General features: G+C 29.6%; 1 protein-coding gene across 10 annotated transcripts in view; it reads left to right on the top strand.

Annotated features, from left to right (window-relative positions):
• LOC145268181 (F-BAR and double SH3 domains protein 2-like) overlaps positions 1–26,425 on the top strand; it is a 313,479-nt gene that overhangs the window by 144,940 nt on the left and 142,114 nt on the right. For all 10 annotated transcript variants that reach the window (XM_080123409.1, XM_080123410.1, XM_080123404.1 and 7 more), the window contains exon 4: positions 3,206–3,291. In XM_080123409.1, coding sequence (XP_079979535.1) covers positions 3,206–3,291 — 86 coding nt within the window. The remainder of the gene's footprint in view (positions 1–3,205; positions 3,292–26,425) is intronic.

The raw sequence follows: 26,425 nt of genomic DNA, 5'->3' as shown, positions 1-26,425 counted from the left end.
TGGCAGAACGGTGGTTCATTAAAATTGTGGGGTCTGCGCTCGTGCCTGGTCCACAAATTATGGAAATAAAATATTTAAAAATTAAAAAAAAAATCGTTTACAAGTGTTTTTGATATAGATGTACATAAGAATACTTTGATAAGTATGTTTTAACTTAAATAGGGATGGTATAATAAAATAAAACTACAAAAAAAATTTTATTGTCCTTCGTTGGAATATTATTTTGTCAGTAAGTCAATTAATTTCCCATATCTCTGAATAGTTTTACTGACATGAACAAACAATGTTCTTAAAGAGATCTTCAATTGTTTACCATGAAACACTGTTTCGGAGGTTTAAAATCAAAACAGTATATTAAATCATGGTTTCCCAGCAATGTTGATCAAACATCACCTTCTTTAAAATATATGAACAAAATTATTTTTAATTTTAATACTGGATCTAGTTTTTTCCTCCATATAAATTTAGGTTAACCAATTCATATCATTTAGAAAAATATTTCTTACTCGTGTCCTCCATCTCTCTCTTCACAAATTTATGTTTCTATTTTCAAACTACTGTTTTTATATAGTGTTTGGTTGAATCTCTTCTACGACTTATCCCCCGTTTCTTTGTTATTAGCATTATTTTTTATATGGTTACATTCTTATTTACTCATTCTACCTCTATAATTATTAGTTGATAAAAATATACACTACCCGTGACTCGTTGGGTCAGTACGTTATATTAGCCATGGAATTCATGTATGAGCGTGACACTTGTGACATAAAGAAAATAGTTTTTTTTGACATAACAGAAACATTTCTATGAAAGTATATTAAAATGAAAAAAGAATATAGATAGATTTAGATGGGTCGTTCTATTTATTATAATTGTTTACTTTTTGAAAAAAAAAAAACAAAAAAACTTACAGCTATTGAATTATAAGTGGTTGGCCATACTTATAGGTAAATGTGCACTGAACAGATACCATAATACGTAAAGTTAAATTCAAATTTTGATATATCTTTTAATTTAAATGCAAAAAAAAAAAAAAAAAAAAAAACATGGGACGCTGAAAACGCACACAGTAAAACAATACGTTTTATTGTCGGGTTGATTATTTAGTATAATATATATCGTATACATGAAACAGGTCAATGATTATACATATTATTTGTTTTACGTTTGTTTCCCATATCTAGAAGTTTTTTATTCAATAAATTTAAGATATTCGCTTTTCTTAGGACGTCCGTTTGTTCGAACGAAACCAGTCCAGCCAGCGATTTGTATTTATTTGCTTACGCTGTTATGGGTACAGGTTTATATACGCATGCGCAACCGGAAGTCGTAAACCGGATGTTGGGTTATTCACCCGTTACAAGGTCATTTGAGTTTTATAATTATATAGATAGATATATAAAAATATGTATAAAATTAAAAATAAAATAAATATATACATTTTTTCTTTTCTTTTTTTACGTATCATCCTTATATATATAAGTCAGAAGATATATATATTTTTAGATACAGTAGAACCCTGGGATACGGTGACTCTAGGATACGGTATTTTCATGTTACGATGTAAAATACAATGTTTTTCTAGTCCCTGGTTACTTTATTTGCCCCTCCTTACGGTGTTATTTATAATGTTATTTGATTATATACACGTGTATTATATAATGTACTGCATTTTGTTAGTAATTTTTAATGCCGTATCCCGGGGTTCCACTGTATATTATACATTATATGGTTCAGGATATTTTCTATTAATCTACTTTGGTTAATTTGGTATAATTTAAAAGCGTCAGGATATAGATTAAAGGCTTTATTTAACTGTTTGAATTTTTTTTTTTCACAACCTTGTTTAATCATTTTTATTTCTGAACTGAATGCTGGAGGTATAAAATCTACCAAATTTAGGTGAACACGAGTTATTCGGACATAATACGACCGTAAAACCACATATATAGGGCATGTGCTAATTTTATGCGGCATACGAACTATTTAAAGTGGGAAGAGTTTCTTTTATCGAACATTTTATAAATAAATATTTCATCCTTAATTTTTATATCTAAATCCAAGAATATAGCGTTTGTTCCTATATGTTCACAGTTTAATTCTAACTCCTTAGGATGAATCAAATGTTATTTTTTTCGAATTCCTCATTACCATTTATGCATATAAGGTCGCCTACAACCATGATAATTATGTTTTAGATATGTCATTTTTTTTTTATTAATGATGACATATATATATATATGTGTGTGTGTGTGTGTGTGTGTGTGTGTGTGTGTGTGTGTGTGTTTTATTATACAACCTAGGATTTTTTTTCTTAAATCATTACAGATTGTTTCTATCGACAGGACAATAATATTAGCCTGACGATTTCTTCAGATAATTCAAGTTAAAATAAAAGTTTCTTTATATATATATATATATATATATATATATATATATATATATATATATATATATATATATATGTATATGTAATGAGAATAATGGAACATAGAGAGAGAAAAAAGGAACAAACCAAGTTATGTGTTCATCAACGTTTCGTCTTTATTTATTCATCCAGAGGAAGTCTCAAAATAAAGATAAAACATTAATGAATACATAACTTGGTTTGTTCCTTTTTATTTTTTGCTCTCTCTCTCTCTCTCTCTCTCTCTCTCTCTCTCTATATATATATATATATATATATATATATATATATATATATATATATATATATATATATATATATATATATATTGATTATGGAAGTCGTATTGAATGGGTGTTTTACATCCTTGACTTGTTTCATCAAATTGTTATTCCTTTTTCATCCTGCTTGCTTTTTTTTGACTTATTGGATTTTTCATAACAATTCTTAAATCCTCTTTTTAGGGTGAATGAACATTTATTTTTATTTAACTCCTTTATCCATTTGGCAAACCATTTGTAATCATATTTCAGTGCTGAGAAGATGAAAATTTGTTTTTATAGTAAACTACCTGGAGTTTTGTTTACTGCTGCATTCGAACCTGCTAATACGAATTTATTGTGTTGATATAAGTTCACATCTAATCTACCTTAAATTACTTGAAACAAGCATCCACTTAATTTCTCTGTACATGACAGACTAACACACAAAAATTCATGCTCAACTTTATATATAAGCTAAAATGTAATCGCGTTTGTATTGTTATTACTAATTTGATCTCTTTTTTTCTTTATTCAGTCCCTATTGAAATTAACTTCGTCACTCTTGAAAAAAGACATTGCTATTCCTCCAGACATTCCGAGTGAAGATGGAAAAAATCACAAGTAAGTCACTGCGCTTGTCCTTCTCTCTCTCTCTCTCTCTCTCTAGTACCGCCAACTTTTTATTTTTATTGTTTTAAAAAGCTTACTTTCTCCAACACACACCATTGCTCAGATGAATTGGTTTCTTCTTTCTAATCGACTTATTTAAAAGATATATAACGTTTTTTTTTTTTTATCAAAATCACCAAACTGTTAATATTTATCTATTTATATGGATGAATTTGAATTTTTTGTCTTGCGTGATTAAAGAAACTTATAAATGAAATGTTTATTATTTAAAATATTCAGTTTCAATTAGTGAACTTTGCAAAGCAATAGCATGCTGGCAAATCCAGCTACTTATATTCCTAATTGAATCTACATACATAAATCTTCAACTGATGTGAGTTTTATGTTTTATTTTTTATTTCCTGATGTTTTTGCACCCGATTTTTATTTTACCTTATTTTTGTAATGAGTTACACTCATGGAAAAGTCATAACTCCATATGTTAGCTGTCTTAGTGATAAAGAAACGGTTCGTCAATAAATGGTGTTTTCAGAAATAAACACATTGATATTTCGATCTAACTTTTTATTATTTGTACAAACTATGGAGTTAAAAAAAATAACATCTATTAATGTTTAATTCTAAAAGTTTAATAATAATAATAAAAAAAAGGGGGGCTGGAAAACCGAGGAGAGAAACCACTAGACAGACTTTCGCTGGAGGTGCGCAAAGAAGACTAGGACCTTGTGGAGGTTTATTGCCACCCAAATTTCAGTGAAGACCAATGGTCGCCGCCAACGAGAAATCAATGGTAAGCGGTTGTTGCGATAACGAAAAATTAATTTGCAAAGGTTGTCAAAAGAGTTCGAGAGTACTGGAAACCTGGGGAGACTTATTGTCAGACTCCAGGGAACACCAAAAATTGTTCTCAAAGAACAATCTTTGACGATAGTTTTTGTGAATACTCCTAGTGAGTAAATAATAATAATACGGAATCGGAACTTTTGGGGTATTGGAATCAGTAGCGGAATCAAAAACTTTGTGGCTATTTTCTGATGCATAAAACGATTCTTTTAATTGTCTTTTTTATTTGATTTTGTTTAAAACAAAGTCTTCCACTGTTGGTAATAATAATAAAATAATTATTATTTATTGAATTTTAAATTGAAATACGCATGAAATATGTTTGAAAACCAAATTACAACACAATATTGTGAAAATAAACAAGTATTTACTTGTTTAAAATTAATATATTTTGGAGTTATGCTGCTTCGTCAAAATTTAATTTTTTTCTTTTTATCCTCACCATGATGTTAAATTGAAGAAAACAAAAAGTTAACAAAGAGTCTCTGTGCTGTTAACTGCAGAGTTGTTTTGGAGATGCCGGAATAATGCATTTGGCAACGCAATTTGAAACTCAGGGTAGTGTTTCCATGTTAGAATCGTTGATTGAATTTGAATTTTAAATTGAAATACGTACGAAATACATTTGAAAGTCGATTTACAAGGCAATATTATGCCAAACAAGTATTTACTTGGTTAAAATTATATTTCAGAGTTATACTCCTTCGTGAGAATTTTCTTATTTTTTTCTTCTTTTTTTCTTTAACTTAACATCGTGGTGGGGAAAAAAAAGAAAAAATATAACATTCTGGCTACCCTGAAATATTTATTGATTTTAAACTTCAAGTAAAACTAAAATCTATAGATCATTCTCCACAAGTGTTTTTTGTTTGAAAAATATCTGCACATTTAATATGTGTTTTTACGGTAACAGGCCAAATAACAACTCTATAGTTAAATGTTTGGAAATTTGTGAAGAATCGGCATCAGAATCAGTAAGTGCATCAGAATCTGGAATTTAGTTTGGAATCAGTAATTGTATTGGAATCGGGAAAAATATTGGAATCATCCCATCACTAACAGATAGCAAATAAACGAAAATACCTATTTTTGTTGGGAAAACTTACAAGTATTAAACAAAACAATAAAGTAATTAAGATTTCTGTTAAAAAATATATTCTACATATTTTTATTTATTTTTCAATACATCTTCTTATCGTTAGGTATGTGTTAGAATCTATTAAAAAATATAATTGACTTAATTTCCTTTAAAAAGTCTCTGAAAATCAAGCGTTTGTCATAGTTTTCAGCTGTACCATGAAGTGACCTATCGTATAGAATACCATGCCATTTTTCCATTCGCACAGAAAGTCTTTGCATGTCAGGTGGTAGTGGCAGAATCATTGACCGCTGCTCACAAGACTCGAACATGAAGCCGATCTTAACATGAATGTTCTGCTCTTCCTTTTAATATTTTATTTATCTCCCTCTCGCAAGATCAAGTAGGATTTGAAAAAGGAATTAGCACTCTCGAGGAAGAGCATGTTGGTCAACCAAAAAATGCCTCAGCAGCCTTATCGGCATTCACTGGTAGAGGCATCTGAGGCGATTAGTAATAAACTAACTCCTTCTCAAAGGGGGATCCCCTAGAACTACACAGAACCATACTTCAGACAAACAGAAGACAGTCTACCTTAGCAATGGCCTACACTCTGCTGATCTGATTTTGGCATGAAAAAGCTGCCATGTGAGGTATAACAAAACCCGGTTACGTTGTTGTTACAAAACAATCACCCTGGTCAGATTGACCTGACTTCTCTCTTGATTTGCACTACATTGCGAATCATGGTGGCCCGTGGATAGCTTCATTGTATATGTTTGAATGCACATGCAGCAAAAAAAGAAAAAAAAACCTTTTTTGTATATGTTTGAATGCACATGCAGCAAAAAAAAAAAAAACAAACTTTTTAGTTCACTAAAATATTTATTTTTGTCTTTGTTTTTTCTTTTTGTTTTTGCTTTCCTTTGACCTATTTAAAAAAAAATGTTTTTCTCTATCCTTCATGCTCTCCAGGCAAAGTGCAGGAAGGTATGTGCAACGAAAAAAATCACCTACATGTTGTTTTGTGTGTTTTGTTCACGTTGATAAGTGTCTTTTTATATAAAATATCGGGTTAAAAAATTAATATTTCAATAAAATTACTTTTTTGCAATTGTTTGCAGAGGTTATCTTAAAACGATGTAAAGTGTCCATTAAATTTGTATGTTTAAAGATGAAAAGACTTTTTTGCCAGAAATGGAAATAAAACTAGTACAGAAATGCTTAACGATTACTACTAAGCAAAAATTATATTTAAAACTTATTTTTGATTTTCACAGAAATGCTATTTTAAGCTTATATCTGGCCATTAAAAATTCTTATTTCAAATTTGACAGGAACCATTAAATAAAAATTTTTATTTCAAATTTGACAGGAACCATTAAATAAAAAATCTATTTGAGGCTAACTTTTGATCATTAAACAAATATGGTATTTATGATCATTAAACAAAAAACGTCATTTCCAACTTAAGAGTGGCCATAAACAAGAGTTTATTTCAAACTTGAGTCATCAATAAATAAAAATGTTATTTCAAATTAAACTCTGATCTTTAAAAATTGCTGTTCCAAACTTAAAACTAATCATTAATAAAATTGGCATTTTAAACTGAAAATTTGACTGATAATTAAAAATGATTGCTATTTTAAACTGATCATTTTTGTCTGACAGACAGAACCTTAACCCTTATCCTAACCCTAACCCAACCGACAAAATCTCTTAATGTTTGTATGCAATATAAAATGTAATCTGAGGATTTACTGATGAAAATACCACTTTAAACTCATGCATAACGGACTAACAAACAACACACAGAGCCATTTATAATACAAAATACATTCTAAAATATAATTTAGTTCTGGGATTGAGTTATGTTTTAAAAATATATTTTACTTGTCCTTATTAGTCATAATTAATTATTAACTGAACAAATCACTATGTTTCTTTATCTATTTCTCTCGACCCATCTTATTCCATGTTGATTCAACTACTCTCTAATATTTCTTAATATCTCTGTGAGCATTTGGAGAAAGTATGACTCTTTCCTTTCAAGCTTTTTTGGATATAATAAATTACTGTGCCCAGTACATTCTAAACGTTTCAAACATTCTGGCTCCTTTGTATCAATTATTGATACATATGCATGTCCGTTAGAATATTGGGAAGGAAGAAAAAATAGAAATGCAGACGTGTTGTGTAGGCCTACAAAAACTGAAAGAAGCACACATACCAGAGGAGAACATCGTGCTACTAGAATACCTGGATAAAACTCCTATTATAATCCAAGAAATCGATAGGTGGACAGAAAAGATCAAACTCATAAAACAGGTGTTGGACTTCTGTAAAAAATGGATTGCCAGGCAAGTATCCTACTATAGAAGATTGGCACTCTTACTTCAATAGAAGACATGAATTGGAAATTATGGGAGAATGCTTACTGTTGAGCAGGCAAGTAGTAGTACCCATGTAATGGCGGAAAGAAGTCATAGAATGGCTCCATGAGGAACATCCAGGAATTTTAAAAATGAAAGGGTTGCGCAGAACCTATTTTTAGTGATCAACATTAGACCAGGAAGTAGAATTTAAGGTGAGAAGTTGCTATGAGTGTTAACAAACCAATCAAATGCCAGCAACTGCACCTCTACATCCTTGGAAAATTCCTGATCATATCATAACCATCATCATCACCACCATGATCGCCATCATCATTACCACCATCATAACCATCATCTGGTTTAACATTTATTTTACATGCTTGCATCTGTTGTTTGTAGAAATTGACGTCCAAACTTATCTCTGGTTTGGTATTTTTGAAAGTCATTTCAATAACTGAGACAAGATTCATATGATTTATAGATGCCCTTCCTGACGCTAACTCAGTTTAGTGATGAAGACTATTGTTTTTAGCGAGACACCATCTCTTAGGTGATGCTCACTAAGGTAAAAGAGTCCTTAACTTGCCCTTTACTTGAATGGTACTTCACCTGACTTTTATGCCAATGGCGAGTGGTGTAAATGAAAGAGAGAGAGAGAGAGAGAGAGAGAGAGAGAGAGAGAGAGAGAGAGAGAGAGAGAGAGAGGGAGGGAGGGAGAGGGAGAGAGGGAGAGAGAGGGGGGAAGAAGAGGAAAAACAAGAGGAAGAATGCATAAAAACATAATCAAGAAAAAATATATTAGCAGCAGTATCCACCCAGTATTGCTTGGGGAGATATAAAAGAGAATATTATTAAATATTCTTTTGAATTGCTAAATTCTTTTGTCTTATCCTAGTTTATTAAGTCACAAATATTTTTTTTTGTGTTTACACATACATGGACACACCGAAAAATATACTTGTTTTGTGTTTATAAAAATGTAATTCCTATTTTAGTCTCATAAATTAGTGAAATTGTATTTCTTTTTTTTTGTTTATGAAGCATTAGCTAATTTAATAAATTATCCCCCTTTCTATGATAAATTTAATAAATTATCCCCCTTTCTATGATAAAGATAATAAATTATCCCCCTTTCTATGATAAAGATAATAAATCATCATCCTTTCTATGATAAATTTAATAAATCAAATAATCTGAAACTACTTTCCCTACTTCCACCATTACCGTTACTGGATTATAATAAACTAAAATGCCTGCACCAAATCAAAATGATAATTCTTCTTCCCACCAGAGCCACTACAGAGGAAGCTTTTAGAGAGTTTAGAAATAGACTGGGTCATGAGAGGAAAAAGAGATTGGATTACAACAGATATAATATATTTTATCTTGCATAAAGTGAGATTTTCCCCTATTTCAATGACTGGAATAGCTTAATAAATAAAAGCTACATAAAAAAAAATCTCTCTCGTCATTCCTTTTTGCCATCCATAATATATGAAGCAATGCAAGGATGTGCAAAGTCTTTTCTGTACCTTATTCCTCCATGATATATAAAGAATTCCTGAAGTTATGCCATGAAAACGTTGATAACTCAAAAACTACTTATCTGATAAAATTTTGCATCATGGTTAGTCTTATCAATCAAATTTGGAAAACAATTGCAGTTGAAATTACATCACAATTTTTACATCAGATGTAAGACACTCATCCTGCTTCACAAACATATTCAAGCTTTTTGTGTTTACCAACTAAATTGACATATTATATTTCCTTTGAATTTAATTTATATTACTATTATGTCAGCACTTATCGAGGTTAAAAAGCCATCCAAGGAGATGAATTAATGAGATTGTCAGTTGGTGATGAACAATACTATGGGAAGATTAAAAACGGTGACTGAAATGGTCTAAATCTGATTATTGAGTATGACCAGAATCTATTAACATTGAATTTAACAAGGCACCGTTAGAATAAATTGAAATTCAAGGAATCTTACATAATTATCATCTTATGAATATTGAATGCAAATCTGAAATGTTTGAATTTTCAAACGGGAGGTTATGCCTACATTTATAATTTCTAAAATAACTTTTATATTCCAAAGAAAATGAAACATGTGGAATATTTATTAATCGATATTTACATAATATCGATTAATAAATATCTATTGTTAAAATTTTTTTGAAAGTTGGAATTTCACCTCTTTTTATCCCTCATTACACAAAACTAAATTAAATTACATATAGCTCACATTACGACATTTACACTTTTTTAAAAAAATCATAATGATCGGTTAATTAGTTTAGGAGTGAATTCTGTCCATCCAAATCCATAAAACATATATGTATAACAAACTTTATGAAAATAGAGATAATTAAAAGATAGTAAAAAAGGGAATGTAATTAGTGAATATATTATTATTAATATGCCTATATATAATGATAAAATATTAGATATAAAGTAAAAAGATCTAAAAATTAAACCATATAAATTGACTCCACATACCATATAAATAATTTAAAAAAAAAAAACTTGGATATTTCAGTGAATTATTTTTCATTATCTAAATCCTAAGCTTTACATTTAGTCATTTCAGTTGATGTGCGATTAGAATTGCGCAACACTTGCTTCATTATAGATTTCCTACATATGTACCATTGCTTCTTGAGATTAAAGTATACCATATATATAAAATCTACTGCTAATGATTTTAAGTATAGTTACAATCATTATAACAAGGCCTTAAAAATGAAATACGAAAATTCAACTCCCTTATATATATATATATATATATATATATATATATATATATATATATATATATATATATATATATAATTTGGAAATAGAATAGGAGGAAAACACATTGAATTAAAAAATATATAATATGTCCCTATATAGATAACATGAGAAAATAAAGAAAATAGCAGCATATTTAAAGCAAAAGAAAAAACTATTAAACAAGACAAATGAACTATTATAAACATGATAACGCAAAAATAAGTACATACTCAGTGTTTGGACAATTCATTGATCAGTCATGAATATTTCACAAATGGTCACTAACTGAATCACAAAAAATGGTGAGAGAATGGATAAACCTGACTAGCAGACATTCTTAAAAATAAATAAACTATCTTAGGAGCTATGAAATGTAGGTAAAAGGGGAAACGTAATAAATGAAGCATTTAATGAATACTTACAATTAATTTTAGTTTTGCTGTTGTCATTATTGTGTGTATGTGTGCATTTAAGGCAGCATGTTTTCATTTTGACAAATGTGATATATATATATATATATATATATATTTCTAGAAAAAATCAATTTCAAACCAAAAACAAATTCCAAAACATATCACTTTAATACATTATTAGGATGGCTTATGCACGTTTCAGAGGCATTAACTATGCTTGAAGTGAAAAAGCCAAAAAGAAAACAGTTTTTAATAAATAAATCCTCTTTGGAATCGGTTTCAGGACAGTTAACTTCTTCAGAGTCGATTAAACAAATCTACGTTTTAACTGGATATGAAAAATTGTTTTCTTTTTGTCTGTTTTATCTTTTTTCAATCATACCTAGACCATAAATGTCTCCAGAATATATGTTAGTCAATCGTATGTTTTCAGATAATATATTTTGAATTTTTTTTCGTTTTAGACTGACTTTTTCCTGAAATAAAAATACATGTTAAAACTCTTTTCTTTGTGAAAATCAAACTTAAATATTTAGTACTCTTGCATAATTTAACCCGAATTCTCGTGATTTCCCGTCAAGCCTGGATCGGGTGAGACCGGCAATCATCGGTGACAGCCGAGCAGCGTAACAGGTGCAGACTAAGGGAAAAAGCAAAACAAACAAAAAAAATACAAATGTAAATTATCAAAAAATAACAAAAAACCTATCTTGAAAAAGCAAATATGTTTATTTAATTTATTTTAGTATTTATTTATATTTTTTTGCAAAATATTTATCAACAGCAAGTTATGTAAATATTGTTATCTTCAAGAAAAGATTGTTTACCCATATAAATGTTAGGTGTGAATACAATTTTTTTGTTTTTCTTTAACCATATTTTTTTTTCTTGTTTTTTATTTTATTTTCAAGATTTTTTGTTCACTCAGGTTGTTTTTTTGGTCGGAGAGAGAGAGAGAGAGAGAGAGAGAGAGAGAGAGAGAGAGAGAGAGAGAGAGAGAGATTACACAAAATAGAAAAACGTTTTTTTTTTCTTTCAAAAAATAGTTTTTTTGTTTTGTTTTTTTACGGTTATTAATTGCCGGCGGAAGAACTTTCTTGAGATGAGGATATTTCCTTAGGAATCTTTTACTTCGGTCGACTGTTGAACGGCCATCGACAGCAAAGAGGGAGGTGATGGGCAGAGGAAATGGAAGGAGCCCCCCAACTGGGTAGCTTTCGGAAATGTGATTTATGATGGAGATAAAAGGATCGGGCTTGACGGGAAATCACGAGAATTCGGGTCAAATTATGCAAGAGTACCAAATGTTTAATACTGATCTCTATATCATCAATTTTATTGTAGGAGTAATTATTGAATTATTAATAATAATTCAACTAATATATATGTGTGTGTATGTATATATATACATACTGCAATTGTAATTTTTGTTTTTTGTCTAAATTTTGGAAAAGAAAATTTAAAACTTGTGTCTTCATCTTAGTTATAAAGGTTTCACTATTTCATTTCTCACACCTTTCAGGCATGTTCACGAATCATACTAAGAAAACTACTGGGAATTTCAAAATTGAACATTCCATTAAATCTGCTACAGCAAATTATTATTTGGAGAGTAAGATCAAGAGTCAGTCGATTTTTTTACATAGATTTAAAAATTAGGAATCAGATATATTTTTTCAGCTAACTCATGATTTTAAACTTTATTAATTAGAAGTAGAACAATTTGGAATTTTACCCATCAAACTTCCTAGCTTTGATCTGTGCTTATGCAAAACATTTTGCATTTAAGTATCACCTCATTAGAACAACATATTAATTATTTCTTAAGTATATAGAATTAAATTTAAGAAATACATAATTTATTATTTTTCTTAAAAAATGTAATTGTTTATCTGAAAGCTGACATAGAGAGATCAATTTCGGGTTTTTGTAGATGTTGTAAAAGAAGAATATTGAAAATGTTTCTTTGTAAATTTCTTCTCAGTGTTATGGGTGGCAGTAAGTGGAAATCTGATTATCAGAGTAAACACTGTCTTTCTATAAAAAGTAAAATATCAATCAGAAATAAATATTAAAAGATAAAAAATTTATAGGAAAATGTTATTTTTTAACAACATGGACCAGCCTTATGCGAGTGAAAAAAAAAACATTTGATTATATAACTTGCATTAAAGGCAATTAATCACAAAGATACAGATGATTATACTATTGTACTATCTATGAAAATAAAATAGATGGTACAATTTTATCCCAACAGCAAGACTAAAAAAATGTATTTTAATTTGAGGTTCACATTCTTCAACAATGACATCAGATGAAATTTTAAAAATTACATTTTTGCAATTCATTTTCGGCGATTATGCACTCTCATAAAAAAATAGATGGAGTGGGATAACATACATATAAATGTAAAATTGTCTTATATTTATTATATCGATGTTAGATGTTGTAATGACACATAGTTCTTATACTGTGAAATGGGTTATTGTCATAAATTAAATAAAAGGTTCAATTGAAAATCTCAGTTTTGTGTTCGTTTACGACAGAGACCAGATTAGATGAGAGAGTACCTATTTACTATGCCTCCCCACGGGACAGAGTTAGACACCAGGGTCGTTTTTTAACGTGGAGAAAAGGTACAAAAATAAAAATTGTCTCAGTCGTGAAGGATTTCTCCTCCACCGAAAGAGAACAAGAAATAGAAGTGCAGCATCTGAAGAACAGATACTACACTTTGATCTTGATCAAAAGAAGCCAGAATATTGTGATTTTTTATAACTTGGATGAAGACATGAATTTTAAACAATCTCAATGACAATTTTAATTATATATATATATATATATATATATATATATATATATATATATATATATATATATATATATATATATATATATAATCGTTTGAATTTTAACATATTCTTTTGATACTATTTTCAAATAATAATTTAATTATTCCTAACATTTATTATTTTTGCTTAATATATTATATAATTTAACACCATTTCCATTGTCTTTCCCGGAATTATATATATATATATATATATATATATATATATATATATATATATATATATATATATATATATATATATATATACACTAGCAAGGTATTCTTCTTAAGCAGCCTTGATGGAATCTTTCAAGCCATTTCAGTTGGTGTTGATAAATGGTCCTAAGGTAAAAGAGTAAGATATTTCTATGAAACTTTTTTAATCTAACTCTTTTTGCCGCTTATCTACCTCTCTTCCATTTTCACCTCATCTATCCACTTTCCTCTTTCTCTTTCACCCAGCATTTTTCCGATCTCTGGACATATATACATGATGATTGCTTAATGTTTACAGATGATCGTTGTCCCGCCCAACAACCCCCCCACTATCAGCCCCCACCCAGCTTATCGCACATGGCCATGCAAGTGTATCTTCAAACCAGCTTCCGACTTATATGACCTGAAGCAAAGAAGATACAAAGTCTGCACCAGGTTAACTGTACCACTCTGTTGTATGGGGTCCCTGTGCACAAAATTTGCTTCCTCAGACCAACAGTCGACTTGCACTTCCTGCCACACACCACACAGGTTGTCTCATCTGGTCGTGAAGGTGAGGGTACATAAGGATATCTTTTGTGTGACTGTGTGATTCTCATATCCAGCTTTGGACAGTAGAAAATTCACACATGTTTCACACCTCCAGTCAGCGCCACAAGCATCCTATCCCTTCACAGACCCTTTATGCAGATTTCTCTTAAGCTCTGCCTGTTCCAAGTTCTTTGTCTCCAATACCTTGCAACCCTCCGAGACAACTTTTCACTACTCACTCCTATTCTCAGCTATCTCTTCCCATCTCTTAACATTTATTCAAAGTTTCTTAAGATTTTCTTTCAGACAATTCCTGAATCTCCTCCTTGGTTTGTGCTGTGAGCACTTGCCAGTCCTCAGCTCACCGTAGAACAATTGCTTTGATAATCTGCAGTCATCCATACGGACAACGTGTCCAGCCCAAGGCATCTGATTATTGGTTATCATGCTTCCAATACTTGGACAACCTGTTCTGTGAAGGACAGCAGTGTCTGATGTCATTGATTGCCATTTTATATTTAGGATCCTCCTTAAGCAGCTTTGATGGAATCTTTCAAGCCATTTCAGTTGGTGTTGATAAATGGTCCATATTTCTGATGAGTATAATAGGGTGGTTAGCACACATGTCCGATAAACTGCTACTTTGATTGAAAAAAGTAACACATCAGTCACACCATAACCGCTTTTCCAACTTGCCAAAAGCAACAGAAGACTTTTAGATGCAAGCATGTATCTCAGAACCTAGTGAACCATTCCTCGACAAGGTGCTACCAAAGTAAACAAATGTGTCAATGATATCTAATATGGTGCCATTAATATAAATGTTAGATTCGCAGTATGGAACACCTATTGGTGGAGTAAACATTACCTTGGTCTTCTTCAAACTGACAGTGAGACCAAAAGAAAAGAATGCTGCTGAAAATCTCTTGAGAAGAAGTTGCATGCCCTCTTCAATGTGAGTGATGAGATCAGCATCATCAACATACAGTAACTCGCATACAAATGTTTGGAACATACATACATACATACATACATACATACACCGTACATACATACATACATACATGATGATTGCAACGTCTTGTCAGACAAGAGCCACTCCCTCAGTCACTAAAAGTCTATGTGCCCGAAGATGATTTTTTAGCCCCGCCAGCGACTTGCACACCCTCAAGTAGACATGACACTGAAAACGTTGACTGGTTTGGATGAAAATGACAGCAGCAGAACCTGTATCATCTGGGGCTTTCATGTGATTGATTAACAAAACCTGCCTTAGACAACAGAGCCCGATCACACATCTTACAGATCCAGAGATCACCATGGTTGAGCGGCAAGGTTTGGAATTTCCTACATGCTCTCTTAAGCTTTGTTCAGTCTATTTTAGCTGCTTTAAAGTGTTCTGTGCCCCTGTATATCAGTGTCCTCCACTGCTTGCGATCATGCACTAGGGACTCCCAACTGTCAATAGGAATATGAAAGCTCACCAGACTCTCCTTGATGCTATCATGAAAACGTTTTTTGGGCTTCTGCTGGGGTCTTTTTCCAAGAAAGAGCTCACCATAGAACAATTGTTTTGGTAGTCGATAGTCTTCAAGATGACCCGCCCAACGCAACTGGTTCTTAATAACAATGGTAGCAATACTGGTTGTTTTGATCTTATTTAAGACATATGTATCAGGGACAAAGCTATACCACTTTAAACCAAGAATGTGTCTAAGGCGGTGCTTATGGAACCTCTCGAGCAATTCTATATGTGACTGGTACAAGGTCCAAGTTTCAGATGTGTAGAATAGAGATGGTACTACACATGCTTGATATACTGAAATTTTAGTTGTTAGAGTTAGATCACCATCAGACCAGACTCTATCTTGTAACCTTCCAAAAGCATCTGATGCCTTGCTGATTCTCTGTCTTATTTCCACATCAAGAGTGCCATCATTTGATAAGGTACTTCCAAGATAGACAAAAATTTTTACGACTTCAAGGCGCTTTCCACAGATATCAGGTTCCACATACAAATCATCAGGAGCGGGAGTGTACATGACTTTAGTTTTCTTAATGCTAACCGTCAGCTCGAAGCAGGTACAAGCATTTGTAAAGAGATCCATCACTAGTTGCATATCTACTGGGGAGTGTGTTACCAGGTCAGCATTATCAGCATACAACAGTTCCCTAACAAATCCATCACTAACAAGTGTTTTGGCTTGGAATCTTCTGAGGTTGAACACCTTTCCAGTCGTTCGGAATCTAATATAAGCACCCATATCGCAATCGCAGAAACCATACCAGAGCACAGTAGTTAGATAGAGCGAAAACAATGTTGGTGCAGCTATATCACCCTGCTTCACACTATTATCAATGCGCTGCTCGATTAATTTTTCCAAAAGCTGTCTAGCAGAAAACACCATATCTACAGTTCCTCAGCCACCTCTAAAACCAGACGGGGATTCCGGAAGGATATCAGGCGGTAGATGCTTTTCCAAGCAAGAGCCATGCAAATACCTTTCCAACTGCACTCATACATACATACATACATACATACATACATATATACATACATACATGCATATATTCATAAATACATACATACATAAATACATACATACATACATATATACATACATACATAAATACATACATACATAAATACATACATGCATACATATATACATACATACATACATACATACATACATACATATAAATACATGCATACATACATAAAACTCTCCTTTATCTAGACACATTGAGGATTGAGTCAGCATATAGGAAATAACTCCTTTAAAAATTCAGGGTTACTTCCCTTTATAAAATAAAATGGCTGAAAAAAAACAATTCCCTTCTCTTAACGTAACCGTGGTTATTTGACCTGCAAAGAATGAATATATATTTTTTAATTTTAAATATTTAATCCGGGTCACATTGATCAAGAAGATACCAATTTTGTAAGTCTTTGTTTTGTAGTTTAATGTTTAGCTGAACACACACACACACACACACACACACACACACACACACACACACACACACACACACACACATGCGCGCGCTCATCTGCCAATATATAATGTAATATACAACTATATAATAGTGGACACTAACAAAAGGTTTTCCTCGAAATTTTAGTAAAAAAAAGTGTACATTTATATAAAACTTTCTGATAAATACAATGGAAGTGGTCCTGAATTGTTTTGATGACGATTGACTCTTATAATTAAAAACACATTATGTGCATGTATCACATTTCATTGTCTTTTTTGTTCTTTAAGTTTTCAGTTGTCTGCACTTGTTTAGAATTTTGACGATTTTTAAAATATATGATTTTTATTTTAAAATATATTTTTAATGTCTGATTTATACTTTTTTTTTTTACTAAATTAGTATTTAATTATTTAGATATTAATTTCATTCTTCGCCAATTTAAGTGTGCATTTAGTTTAGGGATTTTTTGAAAAATTTTGATGTTTGTTTTGAATGGATTTTCTTTCAATTTCAATTTTCTCCTTGTTTTGATCCAATTTTGCAGTTGAATGTTTTCAACTTTTAATCATTAAATTATTTTTGATCATGTCTGCATCAGATTTGATCGATTCAGTCTTGGTCTTTAAAATTTTATCAATTTACTAGCTTGAAAGTAATTTCACCCATCGTATATAAAAAAAAACCAAAACATTTCCATCTAAACATTGTCCATCTTACCTGATAAAGTGTTTGCATTACAAAGTTGAAATGTTTTTTATTAAAAAAAATCAACTAATTCATTATGATTAATCCACGATTTTATTAAGACATTATCTACTTACCTTTACATTGTTCAGGTTATTGCAATAAATTACACTTATTCTATTTTTTTAAAGGAGAGAAAGGAAAAGTGAAAGAAGAAAAAAAACTCTCAGACAAAAAGCAAAACAGAGCCATTTTTTTATCTCTTCCTTTATTTCCTCTTTCAGCAAAATTGTATTATAATTAACAACTAAAAAATAAAGAAAAACAACAAATATACAGCAAATGATTTTCACTTAACGCAACAAAATCTAATTTTCTATCGACTTGCAGAGTTTTTCATTTTTATTTTTTTTTATTTTTAGAATTTGCCTTGAAGGTTTATAAAAAAATGAATCCAATATGGCCGTTTAGAATTTTTTGGTTTCGATGTCGTATGGTTCAAAACTTAAAAATCAAAAATTAAAACATATACTAATAACTTTCACCAACCGCATTAAATTCTGATTTTTGACTGATTTATGTATGGTTAACTTACTGAAACTCTTTTAAAGTTCTTTTTTATTTCAAAATAAGCTAAAATATATGAAAACTTTTGGTCTAACATGGCAATAGTTTTTTTTTTCTAAAAGCCATCAAGACTGCAAATTAATTCTAAAAAAGAAACAAAAAAAAATTTGTATGTATGTCGATGAAAATATTAAATTTTCTTGCATTTGGTAAAAATTATTTATTGTATATTTATTTGTTTTCCTTCTTTTGTTTTGTTAACTATACTACAATTTCAACCCTAATTCTGTTTTCTTTCTTCCTCTTTCCCATCTGTTTGCAACCACCAAAACGTCTAATGTCAGTTTTGTAAATTAAAAAAAAAGTTATTTTTTCACTAATTTCTGAAGAAGTATTTTAATAATAATGGCGAAATATAAAAATCTCCTTATATGTATTGGTTGGATTGTTTGTTTGGGATATTCTCTTTTTTACATTTTTTTCTATACACACATACATACACACACAGTCTTGAAACTTTTTTAGCGATTATATTTATATTTATATCATATATATTTACATTATACATATTTATATATACATATATATATAATTTTTCCTTTTGTTTCTTTACAGTGAATTCAGGTCAGCATTTTAATTTCTATTTACAATTTCAAAGTGTCAACATTTTCTTACATATTCTTAAACATTTATGTGCTTTTTCCTCTTCTTTCTTTTTTATTTTTCAAAGAAAAATCTTTTTTTAGTAAATTCACCTAGAAAATAAGCATGCATTTTCCCCTAAAGATTTTCCCTTTTCCCCTATATATTGTAATTAATATTACATCGTATTATTTCTCAATAACATTTATTTATACATACATACATACATACATACATACATACATACATACATACATACATACAAATGAATCTGAATGTAATTTCTTTTTAGCGTAAGCTTTACTCTTCAAGGAATTCTTGCGTTTTGCATAGGCAAAGAATCTATAAAATGAATAGATAATAATTATTTTCTAAACAAAAAATGTAAAAAACAAAAAAAAATGTATGATAGTCAACAGTGTCTGCTCTTTTTGACTTCTGGTTTGAGCTTCACAGATGGGACAATAGCGACAAGCAAGATATAGTGCCTTCTGATTAATGATTATTTTCCTTTCAGTAAACGTAAAAACTCTCCCCTTTCCCTATGTTAAGAATGGCTTTCGTGTCCGCTTGGCCATGTCTAATTATCCGGTGCATTGGAAAGCAAAAACTGGAAGTTAAGAAAAGATACTATTGACTTTCACCAAATTTCCTGTAGCCGTAATAAGGTCACAATAACGGTCCAAACTTTGGAAGGAACTGCTGCTCATGTAGCACCATAAAAACACAGAAAAAATTTACAACACGAAACGTTTTCTCCCGGTTCTCAAAAATCGTAATGCCTGTTTGTGTCTTTTAAAATTATGTTGACTTCTACACATACAAATCGGTTGCCAATGCATGCAAATTAATTTTAACTGTAAAAAACAAAACGCGCTTATGAGCGCAAGTTCTCTTGAAAATGGCCACAAAGATAATTCTTGTCTGTTTATTTTATCTATGGATCTTCCTTGAACAGGTTGTACCACCATAGTTTATTCTGTTTTATTAATATGAAAAAATAAAATAATTTTATTAATTCTTCATTATGACTGACCACTATGGATTGTGAAATGAACATTAGGAATCCATGGGGAACCTACTGGAGAATTACTTGTTTATATACAGAATTTGTCTATGCAAAATGCGTGTATTATTTAGAAAGAAAAAAAAACTTACAAAAAAAAAAGATATATATATATATATATATATATATATATATATATATATATATATATATATATATATAGCATACACACTATGATATAAAATATAATTATATTCACACTCAAATAATGCCGCAGCACACAAATAATGATTATGAAAGCTACAGGCAGAAAGTCTGAAACTCGAGTCTTGCACTTCCGGTCTGCAGCTTCCATGTTTTGTATTAGCTACAGCATTGTTTGATTGTGAAAATAATTATATATATAGACTGAGCCAAAAGTAGGTGAGCGACATTTGGTATAGGTAAATGTATCATTATATCCTGTGGACATTTATGTTCATATATTATTACAATTTCATAACTACAATTATTTAATTTTCATTGATATTGTATTATATACGTTATATATAATATATATTTTCATGAATATTACATTATATATACCATATCCAATATATTATATATAGATACTATATTTATGCATAAATATTATATAAATTATACATATAAATCTTATATATGTATATATATTATATAAATATTATGTAGATATATACAGATATAATATATATATATATATATATATATATATATATATTAATTTTTGTATATATTATTACACTAGTTAATATTATATATATAAGATAAAAAGCATGTATAAATATTATGTAGTATATATATAATATGTAATATCTAATTATGTATAATCGATGATAGATATTTATATATTAAATATAACATAACTAGCATACGTAAACGCTTTCACTTTTACACACAAGAAAACGTTTGTTTATATATATATATTTATATATATATATATATATATATATATATATATATATATATATATATATATATACAAACAAACTTGTATGAGAATGTATGTATATTATGTTTTGCATATTTGTTGTTTGTGTCTGATCTGACAGCTACACCTGTCATGATGTTTACACTTTGAAAAAAAAAAAATTTGTTTTTTTACCCTGCCCTATATGTATGTAAATTGTCCACAATTACATGTATATATAAGCACATACTATATGTCTCACATACATGCACACACACATGCACATGCATGCACACACACACATGCATATTCATAGAGAGATAGAAACGAACACATGCCCGTAAATGTATGTAAAGACAACCTTCCTCATACATGCAATATATATATTCATAGATATGCAGAGGCAAAAAATTTAATATATTTTCACAAGGATTATTCATATTGTATTTCCATTTACTATTTAAATAATGATAAATATGAAAATGCTTTCTGAAATTGATCAAATACTTTTCAATACTTACTAGTATAATTTGAAATCTTTTGTGCATTGTTCAATATGACCCATTTCCTTTATATATAATTAGTGTTTGTAGGGGATTAACAATTACGCTTGTTTAATAAATCAACTTTCTTATATGTGAAGCGTTTAAGAGAATTTAAGGCTCCAGGCGTTTTTTTTTTAAGTCCATGTATAATAAATACATTTAAGAATTTGAGTGAATGAAAGTTATATATATATATGTGTGTGTGTGTGTGTGTGTGCATTCACAGAAATGAAATGTTTTATGCATTCGTTTGATATGACCCATTTCTAGTATATGTAATTATTTGAGGGAATGTAAGGTCTTAGGTTTTGTTTCATAAATTGTATATAATCATTTAAAAGAATAAAAGGTTTTGTTGCATTTATTTTTTAATAAATAGCACATTTTTGCATGCAGTTATTTGTGCTAATGTTTGATGTAATAAATACTATTTCTAATATATATATATATATATATAGTCAGAAAGTTTACATAAGATAAGTCATCGGTACCGTCGATTTCAAACCTGATAATAGGGGACCATATCAAGTTCTCTTGATGGATATCAAAAACGATCCTCTATTATCAGATTTGATCGATTCCTTATCTCATCTAAACTTTCTGAAAGTAAAAATATAACTGATATGCTCTTATTTTCGGAATTTTTTCCTTATACAAGAGTATTGCTGGAATCCTTTTTTCCAAAAATATAATTAAGTATATATATATATATATATATATATATATATATATATATATATATATATATATATATATATATATATGTATATATATACACACACACACACACACACACACACATATATATATATAATTAGGTGAAGGATAGCGAGGTTTAATGTATTTAAAAATACATACAATTTATAAATTTAATTATTTCTTTTAATTAATTCTATGTGTTGCATGTGTTTATCTGGAGCAAAAAGAAAATCCTGTTTTATAATTTATTAGCAGGGCTACTTGGCATTGCTCGGGATTGTAATTTCTGCTAATTACTTAAAACAGATAAAAGGTAAAAGTGATAAAGTCTGTTTAATATTGTAATTTGAAATTGCTTCTGTCTCCATACTACTAATGAGTCACTGTTTATCAATGTACGAAGGCCACTCGAGGATAATGGTTTATGAGATTGTGAAGTTGACCGTAAGACGACACTTTAAGGATTGAAGCTGATGGTTGAAACTGGGCAAAATGCTATTGTTTGAGAGAATGGCTTGAAAAGAATTTGTTAATATTGAACCTTAAAACGACCCCGTTGTAATTGCCTGATAAGCAGTTTTGTGATATCGTGTTTTACAGACGAGTAATTTTTGGAAGTTTAATTTAAGGTACACAAAAGACAAAAAAGGAAACTCATTTACTGTAGTTGCTGTGATACAAGTTTTATGTAATCAAGGCAAGATGAAAAGGCTAACTTATATTAACAGAGATAATGAGTTACAGCACTAGTAGAAAAAAAGTATATGTACATTACACATGGAACTGCGGCACTACTAACCGTAAGGCAGGTTTAACCAAAGGAGGAAGTTTCATGAGAGTCAGAAATTCACAGTCGCATGTATTATAAGCGATAAAAATGAATACCACTTTTGTAGGAAGGGGTTATTTGGATAATTCAGACTACAGTTCTCATATGTATGCCCAATGTAACCGCTAACCTTCTACAACTCAAGAAGCTCTATGGAATTCCAAATAGAACTCTTTTTTTAATTCACTGGTGTAGCTTGCTCTTGTTCTGTCAGCCATGGCTCAAGTAATTTATAATTGTGTTCTTGTCCATATTAAAGATTGAACCATATTAAAGATTAAATCATATTAAAGATTGAACCATTCTTGTCTATATTAAAGATTGAATCATTCTTGTCCATATTAAAGATTAAATCATATTAAAGATTGAACCATTCTTGTACATATTAAAGATTGAACCATATTAAAGACTGAACCATATTAAAGATTGAACCATTCTTGTCCATATTAAAGATTGAACCATATTAAAGATTGAACCATATTAAAGATTGAACCATTCTTGTCCATATTAAAGATTGAACCATATTAAAGATTGAACCATTCTTGTCCATATTAAAGATTGAACCATTCTTGTCCATATTAAAGATTGAACCATTCTTGTCCATATTAAAGATTGAACCATTCTTGTCCATATTAAAGATTGAACCATATTAAAGACTGAACCATATTAAAGATTGAACCATTCTTGTCCATATTAAAGATTGAACCATATTAAAGATTGAACCATATTAAAGATTGAACCATTCTTGTCTATATTAAAGATTGAACCATTCTTGTCCATATTAAAGATTGAACCATATTAAAGATTGAACCATTCTTGTCCATATTAAAGATTGAACCATTCTTGTCCATATTAAAGATTGAACCATTCTTGTCTATATTAAAGATTGAACCATTCTTGTCCATATTAAAGATTGAACCATATTAAAGATTGAACCATTCTTGTCCATATTAAAGATTGAACCATTCTTGTCCATATTAAAGATTGAACCATTCTTGTCCATATTAAAGATTAAATCATATTAAAGATTGAACCATTCTTGTCCATATTAAAGATTGAACCATTCTTGTACATATTAAAGATTGAACCATTCTTGTCCATATTAAAGATTGAACCATATTAAAGATTGAACCATATTAAAGATTGAACCATTCTTGTCTATATTAAAGATTGAACCATTCTTGTCCATATTAAAGATTAAATCATATTAAAGATTGAACCATTCTTGTACATATTAAAGATTGAACCATTCTTGTACATATTAAAGATTGAACCATTCTTGTCTATATTAAAGATTGATCCATTCCTGTCCATATTAAAGATTGAACCATATTAAAGATTGAACCATTCTTGTCCATATTAAAGATTGAACCATTCTTGTCTATATTAAAGATTGAACCATTCTTGTCCATATTAAAGATTAAATCATATTAAAGATTGAACCATTCTTGTACATATTAAAGATTGAACCATTCTTGTCCATATTAAAGATTGAACCATATTAAAGATTGAACCATATTAAAGATTGAACCATTCTTGTCTATATTAAAGATTGAACCATTCTTGTCCATATTAAAGATTAAATCATATTAAAGATTGAACCATTCTTGTACATATTAAAGATTGAACCATTCTTGTACATATTAAAGATTGAACCATTCTTGTCTATATTAAAGATTGATCCATTCCTGTCCATATTAAAGATTGAACCATATTAAAGATTGAACCATTCTTGTCCATATTAAAGATTGAACCATTCTTGTCTATATTAAAGATTGAACCATTCTTGTCCATATTAAAGATTAAATCATATTAAAGATTGAACCATTCTTGTACATATTAAAGATTGAACCATTCTTGTACATATTAAAGATTGAACCATTCTTGTCCATATTAAAGATTGAACCATATTAAAGATTGAACCATATTAAAGATTGAACCATTCTTGTCTATATTAAAGATTGAACCATTCTTGTCCATATTAAAGATTAAATCATATTAAAGATTGAACCATTCTTGTACATATTAAAGATTGAACCATTCTTGTACATATTAAAGATTGAACCATTCTTGTCCATATTAAAGATTGAACCATATTAAAGATTGAACCATTCTTGTCTATATTAAAGATTGAACCATTCTTGTCCATATTAAAGATTGAACCATATTAAAGATTGAACCATTCTTGTCCATATTAAAGATTGAACCATTCTTGTCCATATTAAAGATTGAACCATTCTTGTCCATATTAAAGATTGAACCATTCTTGTCCATATTAAAGATTGAACCATTCTTGTCTATATTAAAGATTGAACCATTCCTGTCCATATTAAAGATTGAACCATATTAAAGATTGAACCATTCTTGTCCATATTAAAGATTGAACCATTCTTGTACATATTAAAGATTGAACCATTCTTGTCTATATTAAAGATTGAACCATATTAAAGATTGAACCATATGAAAGATTAAATCACATTAAAGATTGAACCATTCTTGTCCATATTAAAGATTGAACCATTCTTGTCCATATTAAAGATTAAATCATATTAAAGATTGAACCATTCTTGTACATATTAAAGATTGAACCATTCTTGTACATATTAAAGATTGAACCATTCTTGTCCATATTAAAGATTGAACCATATTAAAGATTGAACCATATGAAAGATTAAATCACATTAAAGATTGAACCATTCTTGTCCATATTAAAGATTGAACCATTCTTGTCCATATTAAAGATTAAATCATATTAAAGATTGAACCATTCTTGTACATATTAAAGATTGAACCATTCTTGTCCATATTAAAGATTGAACCATTCTTGTCCATATTAAAGATTAAATCATATTAAAGATTGAACCATTCTTGTACATATTAAAGATTGAACCATTCTTGTCCATATTAAAGATTGAACCATTCTTGTCCATATTAAAGATTGAACCATTCTTGTCCATATTAAAGATTAAATCATATTAAAGATTGAACCATTCTTGTCCATATTAAAGATTGAACCATTCTTGTCCATATTAAAGATTGAACCATTCTTGTCCATATTAAAGATTGAACCATTCTTGTCCATATTAAAGATTAAATCATATTAAAGATTGAACCATTCTTGTACATATTAAAGATTGAACCATTCTTGTACATATTAAAGATTGAACCATATT

This window comes from Euprymna scolopes, chromosome 43 (genome assembly GCF_053919585.1).
Source record: "Euprymna scolopes isolate OS-2025 chromosome 43, ASM5391958v1, whole genome shotgun sequence".
In the NCBI taxonomy this organism is placed as follows: Eukaryota; Metazoa; Mollusca; class Cephalopoda; order Sepiida; family Sepiolidae; genus Euprymna; species Euprymna scolopes.
This window is presented reverse-complemented; position numbering and strand designations above follow the sequence as displayed.